At 39.2% G+C, this 9,202-nt stretch overlaps 1 protein-coding gene and 1 non-coding gene across 2 annotated transcripts; one reads left to right on the forward strand and one right to left on the reverse strand.

Annotated features, from left to right (window-relative positions):
• Positions 1–83: 83 nt before the first annotated feature.
• Positions 84–8,286, reverse strand: LOC149272710 (DNA polymerase epsilon subunit 2-like). The gene is made up of 19 exons (XM_089506805.1): positions 8,219–8,286; positions 7,403–7,503; positions 6,903–6,978; positions 6,596–6,673; positions 6,252–6,345; positions 5,395–5,469; positions 4,985–5,068; positions 4,330–4,386; positions 3,963–4,011; positions 3,790–3,862; positions 2,918–3,090; positions 2,366–2,455; positions 2,038–2,092; positions 1,735–1,794; positions 1,546–1,623; positions 1,256–1,364; positions 951–1,127; positions 664–731; positions 84–102 (listed from the first exon to the last, which is right to left on the reverse strand). Exons 1-19 carry the CDS (start codon positions 8,284–8,286, stop codon positions 84–86), a joined length of 1,584 nt encoding a protein of 527 aa, XP_089362931.1.
• A 415-nt stretch (positions 8,287–8,701) lies between these two features.
• On the forward strand, positions 8,702–9,000 carry LOC149272711 (signal recognition particle RNA). Its single transcript, XR_016279569.1, has one exon.
• Positions 9,001–9,202: the final 202 nt, after the last annotated feature.

The following is a 9,202-nucleotide window of genomic DNA, read 5'->3' on the forward strand; positions in this document are numbered from 1 at the left end:
AGAATAAAATACATGTAAAGAGTCAATTTATTTTTCTATATTAAAAAAAAACTAATGTTGGGGCTGTCTTCTCACGTGGAAATTCAAAGATTCTGAAGTTTGCTGGAGGACAAAAAAAAATAAATCATCAATTTAGGACAATATGACTAGCACAAAAAGCTTGTGTTTACTTACATTATAATTCTAGCCTAATCACCTTTTGGATCTGGGGAGGAATTATGCAAATAGTGCTGGGCAGAAAGTGTTTCTGTCAGGGGATTTAATTACTCTTGACAACCTGAACAGTCTCCATATACCCAAAGAGTGACCCAATATCAGGGCATATTTCTGCTTCTCGTAAGTTGAAAAGGTAAAGAGCGGCACGTCCTTAATTTCAGAACCGGTTAGAATGTATGTTGAAAGTTAGAATGCTGAGTTTTGGGGGATACACTAGCCCCTGGAGTACTGGAGGTATATATAACTTGGAGCAGCCCATTCTGATATAGACATGGAACTGTGCTTCATCCTGATGGGTCTAAGGATAAAGTGTCATGTAGAAGTCACACAGCCTCTGACATGCCATTGTTCTTTTTACCAATGTATAAAGGTATTAACATAAACAGAACTATGGCAAGTCACTAGAAACATGGTTTGGACAAATACTTTGATTCCTTCTCCAGTTACCTGTCTTCCGCAGTTTTGCTCGAGGGGTAGTAGACCTTGAAAGAAAATCCACTTCTTGGAAATGATCCCTGTTCGTCGGAACACAAAGCGAAACATATTTTATATAGCGAATTCTATCACAAGGTACCCAAACATCATGATTTGCCCCATCAGTCATATTGCATTCACATCCAATACCACTGGGCAGCACTTTATATGTCCTGGTAAGCAACATATTAAAAAGTGTGATCAGTAGCACCCTGGAGTATTAAACACAGGATCTTTTTAATGTAACAAATATATCTTACAGGGTTTATTGTCAAGCAGTCTGTGTTTTGAATGCTGAATGGATCATATTTGTCCGCGACGACGACTAAATCAGGAAGAGGGTACAACCTCAGAGAGTAATCGTAAGCCCAGTACACAGGACTGACAAAAAGTGGCAGGGGAGTCAGATGTCCCTGGGAAAGGATGGTTTTGACAAACTAAGAGAGAAAATAAAGAAACCTTGTTTATTAATTAAAAACATTCCTTTGTGGATTTTCTTCAGACAGAAAGCCATTCCGTTGCCTTGTGGGTTTTTTTTGCCTGTAGTATTTTTAAAGTTACTTACATGGTTTGGAATGTCCAAACTATTGCTTGGAAAACGAACACAATTCCGGCACATTTTATTTACCAAATCTTCACGGATTACAACAATTTCCTGTGTGCAGTACTGGATTCTGAAAGATATGGGGAGGAATATTAACGGGACTTTTCTCTAAGTGTCACATCAGCCCAAACCGTGTGTTTAGCACCTCAAAAATAGATGGACACACAGAGAAGGCAGGAATGGAATTCCATTCCACAAAATCTTCCATAATATGTTTTTTCACAGGATAAATCATAGTTGCTAATACGTACCTGCAAGGATTTGTAGTGAAAATGGAGAAAGGTACTTTTTGCCTGAATTCTTCTGTGATATGGTCTGCAATAGGTGGCCTGTAACAAAACGGTGTATTAGAATATATAGACACATTTAAAAGCAAAAGAATGCTAGACAGATTAGTCATATGAAGTTAAGAGTAGATATTTATAATAAAATAGGGGTACCTGGGTAAAATGAATCCAGGCCCAGGGTCCTCAGGTCCAGGAAGAAACACAAATCGGCTACTGTTACAACGAAATGGAAACCGATGTTAATAACGGAGAAAGAATGAGGTTCGAGATATAAAAATACCCATTTAGACTGGTTGTATGAACAGGCGCACAACTGTAAGCGGTCTAGAACATGTTCCCAGTTATTATACGCATTACAGATGTTCACGCATCGGGGTTTATTTTATTGCGATAAGTACACTGCCAACAAAGCAACATAACACGGAGGAAGTAACACTCACAAGACGCAGTTTATACCTTTTGTGTATGTTTGGGTATTCACATATAACATCTGCCAGGTTTTTAAAGGAATCTGCAAAACAAGATCACATACAATTGTCGATCTCGCAGTCAGCACATAAGGTGCACAAACCGTGCTCCTAGATACAAAACAAAATTACTGGACACATAATGCATCCTTAAATGTCAGTATATGATATTCATACATATTTACTAGTCTTCTGATGATAGGTTACTGAGGTCTTATCAGGTGGACTTGTTGGTATTATTTTTTTAAGCTAGATGGGTAAATGATGCTGCAGTCCCACTGAGCTCATTTCTAGTCCCCATCATAAAGGTACCATACCTTTCAGGGCCTTAATTTGATTTTTTCCATATGGTGCACAAGAGAAGTTTCCACAGAAGATAAAGCACGTTGGTGGTGCTGTGGAATAGCCTAAAATGTAAAGACAAAAAAATAAATATAGATATCTTATATCGTGAGTTACATTGCATGGGCTATCATCAACGCTAGCAGTGTGGGGATAATCATAGTGCCTGAAGCATGGTTGGACTAAGGTTAGGTGGTAAGATGGGTCATGAGACTTATGTACTTTCCTTTTCCTTCTTACTCCCCCTAATAATGAACGCTTGAAAGCTGATTGATAGATTGTAAAATATCCAGAGTTTGTTCTATACCTGACGGTGTAAAGGGCATTTTCTCCTTTATTTTATACTATATAATGTTGAAATATCTGCTCACATTTAGAGTATGCGAGCCATACCATTCATAAACCAAGCCGGCTACAGTAGACGGTCACAATTAATACTACTAAATACCGTCCGTATTGGCTACTATGCTCTGTTAGTTAAAGTCTGAAGTCACACAAAAACCCAAGGCTGGATGCCGACTGCGTACCTGAGAACATAGTGTGAAGTTTTTCAATCACTTCCACCTGATCCAGCCATAAATCGGACACAAAAACAAACATGGCGTCCTCATTCTCTTCTTCCAGCTGCTTTAGTTTAACTGACGCCTTTACAGATGTCGCAGACGGTCCACCAAAGAAGTTAATGTTGCCGTAATAGGCCCTGAAAGACAAAACGTTGCAAGGTTTGACTTCACAGTTTTGTGGCAGTTATACTGCTGGCTTTCTGATATATATCCATACATAGAAATTTGGAGCCAGCAATAGCAATTTTAAATACCAACTGCTATAGCTAAAATTAAGCAAAAAAAGTTGGTTCCTAAATCTTTTGGCTGGCTCTTAGATCTCTGTCGGCCCCTGCACTAAGCACGTGTATTCAATTAGGCTACCCTGGAACCATGAAGAATGGCTGTATAAAGCAATTTACCGCAATTACCAGACAAACAGAAACTGGTTTATTGAACAACATACAGATTTATTTACAGAACACGATTAACTCAGAAACACAATACCCTGCCTAGACAGCCTGGCACCACAATCCGGAAGTTAAGAACTGCTGTGATCAAATCTACACTCCCTCGCACAGTCTTACAGCTTTGGGGTAATACTTTATGTTTTGTTGTTTTTGTATCTTACATTCCTTCATTCCTGATTCATCTTTTAACTATCCTCCTTAAGAAATCTCAATAGAGAAGTATTCATGAAAAACGTGTATATAACTTGTATATAACTCATAGTAAAATACTGAAATATGCATTCACCAATATTCTGTTTGCTAAATAAATGCATTTACCATTTCACACCCAACGTGTCTACAGGCACCGAAAATGAATCTAAAAATACATGTAGAAAACCCTCTCACCTGGTTGTGCTAGCAGGTTCGGTGGGGGGGAAACCAAAGGCGTTGACATGAAATACTTTGTCTTCATACCAACCTAGAAAAGAAAATGTTTATTTATTTTTTTTTTAAGTTTCTTGTGTTGTAATCAGACCTTAAATAAGGCTATTTTTGGGGGGAGGAAAAAAAAAAGTTACCTTCTGCCAATACAAAACAGGATTCTGTATACAGGCCACTGTGGAACTGGTGCACAGGAGTGAAAGAAAACCACAAATGCTTTTATCTCGCACAAACACAAAGCTTTGCATTTCGACAGAATAGGTTTTACAATGAAAGGGAATTAAAACAATGGGAATATCTGCACGAGGGTCTTTTGTTTGTGCAAAATTTCACTGATTTGAAATGCATGTATCCTGGGAGCACAGAGTGATTTAAGAAAAACCAGTAGAGTGCAAATGAGTTAAACATCATATAAACAACTGTTGTTTATGACTGATGTGATCTGCATAGCTCTTTTTTCCAATGAAGTACATTATTAATATAAAAAATAAATAAAAAGGATATTGCTTTGCTCAGATCAAGTTGGACTGCTCCAGTGGGGTCTTCCAAAAAGAACTTGCCCTTGAGAAAAGATATAAACAGAAACATTATTTTGTGTTAAAGTGAAAAAAAATACCAACACTTTTTGCCCCAGAATTCTTTTTTCTTTAGCTATATTTGTGCAAGCGATCCTTGAAAAGGGATTTAAAAAACCAAACAAGCAGCTCTACCAGCTGGAGAACTTCAGTCCCAGAAATAGTTTTTATGGAGTGTGCCTGCAGTTCACTCAGGTGTACATTAGCATTTACAATGAACCGACAGCCTAGCATTTCCAACACAATGTTTCTGGTAGGCGTCTAAACAGATTACTAGCTCCATCCTAAATACAAAAGTACAGAAAATGTGTGATAATTCATGCGTTCTTATTAAATAAGGATTGGTGATTTTAACTAGCCCAATAGAAATATTGTGTATAATGCTAATAGGTTATGAGTAAAAGGGTACATGCTTTTTAAGCTTTTTGTTGCGAGCCAAATTTAAAACATACTTTTATGTGATCGAAAGACAAAAAGTGGAGCTGCAATGCAGACTAGCAAGCTGATCAAGTTAAAAACATGCATGGCTTCTTGGGTATCTTCGATAAGATGACATTTAGCTATTAAAGAGCAAAATAGCTCACCTCCTTCAGCTGGGTTATCATGCCAAGAACAATCACTTCTCCCATTTTTGATGTACTACCCAAAAGTGTTTCTACAGTTTTGAGCTGAAAGACAAACACAGCAGGATAATTCATACATTTTGCAATTTACTATCTGTAGCTTTGCAGCCAAGGCCACCAAAATATTTTTTAAGCCCAAACTCTGTCGCCTTTTAAAATGCTATATAAAATATATATATTATATCCATCCCTGCATATTGGACAAAGTACACATGTAGTGGCTTTGGAACACATAAATAAAAAAAAAAGTTGGTCATGCTGTTCAATAGGACGAGACCTAGGTCTAAGCGCTACTCGCAGGGCTAGATCAGAAACCTTTGTAGAAAAAGAAAGACGCCCTTTTACTGCGACAAGGCTGGTCAAAGACTTACCTGAAATTTGCTCCGGCCTTCACTGGGATGCGCACCTATAACCGGCGGGGTAAAAAGCTCATGTCTGTGTGTTCTCTGTAGAAAGACAAATACGCACAACATACATTGTGTCGTGTTGCACGGGATGTGCACCTAAATAAGCACTGAAGCCTCTAACATACAGTTAAAAATATGAAAAAGAAGAAAAAAGAGAGGCAATTTGGAAACATAAGACAAATGAGAGTACAATAATCTGTGTGTGTATAATATATATCTCCAAAACATGAAGTCGTTCGGAAGTACAATGACTACTATAGCTGGAAACATCTTATTTTTTTATGTAATATCTTCTTTGGCATACAGAGGCCTTTTATCTTCACTTCTGTGTTCCAATGACAAGTTGTGTTTGCTAATCCTAAATTTCAAAGGTTAATTGATCTTTAGAACCCTTTTGCTTTTATATTACACAGGTAGAAATGTGCTTGTTTCCATAAAAAAACAGCTGACTGACCCCAATCATCTATATATATATATATATATATATATATATATATATAGTAGAGGTTGTAGCCGTATTAGTCCAGTGGTGTCAATATCAAACAACAGATGCAATAAGTATCTTGTGATAATACCTTTTTTATTGGACTAACAGAATTTTGGAATGATAAGCTTTTGGGAGCTCTTCTCCCTTTCTCAAGTCTAAATGTTTTATACTTGAGAAAGGGAGAAGAGCACCCGAAAGGTTGTCATTCCAAAATTCTGTTAGTCCAATAAAAAAGGTATTATCACAAGATACTTATTGCATCTGTTATTTGATTATATTATATATGTACACACACACGTAAGCTTGCAGTAAGCTGGTGCATATCAGTCATTACCTGCTGTAGAATTGTGTATCTCTCGCGAAACAGCTCTGCTTTGTCTCTGCCGCTTCCAAAGAGGTTGGGTGGAGGATGATTGGTCATCTTCAGGCTGTAAAATATATGCTTTAGGACACCCAGGAAAGGCATTGCACCTAACTACATAAATATAAATGTGAAACCATTGCCAAATCGTTTAACTACAGTCCCAAAACTATTATCCAGTCAGTCCTTGCCATTATTCTTAATGGAACTCCAAGTTTTGCACACCAATTTTACAAGTGGAAGGATGAAAGATTTCAGGATAAAGTCCACCACAGATTTATAATGTCAAAAGTATTTAAATTCCAAAAACAACTCACGGCAAGAACTTCTTCCTTTCTGAATTGTAGATAAAACGGGGTATGTCGTATGCGCCAATAATATTGAAAATATGTTCTCTGTGTAGAAAAATATAAAAGCATATGTAACCCAGGTACTGAATTCACAAGCTAGACCGTTTCCAATATTTATATCAAAATAAATAGATAGTATGCTAGACTGCAGGCTACAGTATGGCCCTCAAAGAGTTACACACGGGTACAGAAATAATCCTATCAAGAAATCACAAAAACTGCAAGGGGGTGAAAAAAATAAAAACTTATTGAAAATCCTGAAAAGTCACCATACATGGCTTCATCACCGGAGCGGCCACATTCCTGCACAGCTGCTTCCACAGACGACAGCTCGATCATATTAGATGACACTGAAAAACATTAAGAAACGGTGACCGCGTGCATAATAAAGTCACTACACACCTACCTAAAAACAAAACACAAGACAGGGAAACAGACAGCCTTCAACAATGATTTTGTTGTTTTCCATGATCATGCGTTTGATATTTAGAATTTAGAAGTTATACATGCGTATAATTAGATGAGAATGTTTAAGTGCCCACTCGCTGGCACATCTGTACCTACAGAAATCACTGCCATCATTTTAGACGGCAAAAGCCTGCAGAATACTAACGGTCTCCATTATACGCAGCGTTCCAGATGTTATACCTTAAAATCGCCATTCAAATGCCATGGGTTGGTTAATATAAATAGCCTATACTTACCGTGCGGTGGGATTCTTGTTTTTAGCCATCTTACACACTACGCATCAAGATAGGTAAACCATATACTCACACGGCTGCTTTTCCACTGCATCGATGATGCTCTCAACGGCATCTTCAAGTTCCAATTCATTGACAGACCTTAAGACTTCAGTGAGATATCGACTGGCGTCTCTATAAAACAAAAACAAAAGGGAAAAAGTCGAGGCCAAACCACAAATGTTACCCCAAAAGTGTATGTTGCTTCACTATTAAAGCCCCCAATTCAGGCCACTTTAAAAACCAGGAATATCATTTAATTCATTGAAATCAACGGGAGCCCAGGGATCTCTGATGTAGGCAGATCACACGCCGGGAGACGTGTCCGGACCGTCACATCTTCTGCACGCAGGAAAGTAGGCGGGTGAGAGGGTAAATCCGTATGGGGGATTCTGCATATTCTGCAGAATCCCCCCAATTCATTTGGAGGAGGCACATTTCAAATATTTAAAGGGACCTCTCCGCTATCATATGCTTTAAAGTGCATGCGATGCCTGGAGTGACGTAATACACAAATGTCTGATTTTCTGCAGGAATTCAACCAGAAGCAATACACTGCGGATCGCCTATAAAGAGGAATTTTAGTAAAAAGGCTTGCCATTAATTATTTATGCTAAATAGAATAGGAACCCTGAAACTAATCAATTCATTCAATTCTAAAAAAAAATACTCAGTGAATGTAAGAGTCAGGAATGATCTCTGGGCTTTTCTTACACTAGAGCCCCGCATTCATGTCTTAGTCTAACTCAGGGGGTCTCCAAAGTGCAGGACTACATCTCCCACAGTCCTCTGCCAGCTTCTTGGCCTAACCTAACGGGTAACACGCCGGTAGCCGTATGAAAGTACTCACGCCCGAAGCAGCAAGCCGTGCATTTTAAAAGCAGAGGACACTTTACTCTTCACTTTCTCTGCTGCCATCTCGAAACACTCGCGCCAAAACCTAAACAACACGTCACTTCCGCAAACAATGAAGAACTTGAGACCTGTCATTGCGGTTAAGTGACACGCATGCGCACGGCAACATACGATTCCTAAACATTCGTGGGCCAAAGAACAAACTCGTGTACGAAGTCAAGGACGCGCCTCGAAGCGCGCCTGCGCAGCGGCCTGTTGCGTTCTCATTCAGTGGTTGGGGATGTTAGTGGACGTTTCATTTTTTTTTTAGGAATTAAACCAAAGCAGATACATTTCCAAATTTGAGAAACGCTAATTCTTGCACAAAATTACTGTAATCCCAAAAACCACCAGACGGTGGCGCGCATCCTGTATATTCACTGAATGTGACGTCATTTCTAGCTCAGCCTCTACTATCACAGTGCAGTCTGTTTCACTCGCCGGGTGCGGTGGCGCGTGCCTGTAATCCTGCCGCTGGGAGGCTGAGGCTGTCGGATCACTTGAGTCCAGGGGTTCTGGTCTACCCTGAGCTATGTCGATCGGGTGTCCGCACTAAGTTCGGTATCAATATGGTGAGCCTGGGGGAGCTCAGGATCACCAGGTTGCTCTAAGGAGGGGTGAACCGGCCCAGGTCGGAAACGGAGCAGGTCAAAACCCCCGTGCCAATCAGTAGTGGGATCGCGCCTGTGAATAGCCAGTGTAGAGCAGCCTGGGCGATACAGTGAGACATAGCCTTTTTACAGCATCTCCAAAGCAAGCACTTTTTTAAAGTGAAACACAAATATGTTCAGCTAGTTTCAATGTATAAAATGTGTGTGTTGCAGGTCTTCCTTCATTTCTTTCATGTGAAGAATGTAAAAGGGAGAGTTTCCATCACAGAGAACAAACTCAAGGATTAGGTTTAGAAGTTAACACGGTGCCTCAGATCACAAGTAGCTCC

The sequence above is a fragment of the Sceloporus occidentalis genome, unplaced genomic scaffold, assembly GCF_023333645.1.
Source record: "Sceloporus occidentalis isolate IW3139 unplaced genomic scaffold, rSceOcc1.0.p SCAF_422, whole genome shotgun sequence".
NCBI classification, from domain to species: Eukaryota; Metazoa; Chordata; class Lepidosauria; order Squamata; family Phrynosomatidae; genus Sceloporus; species Sceloporus occidentalis.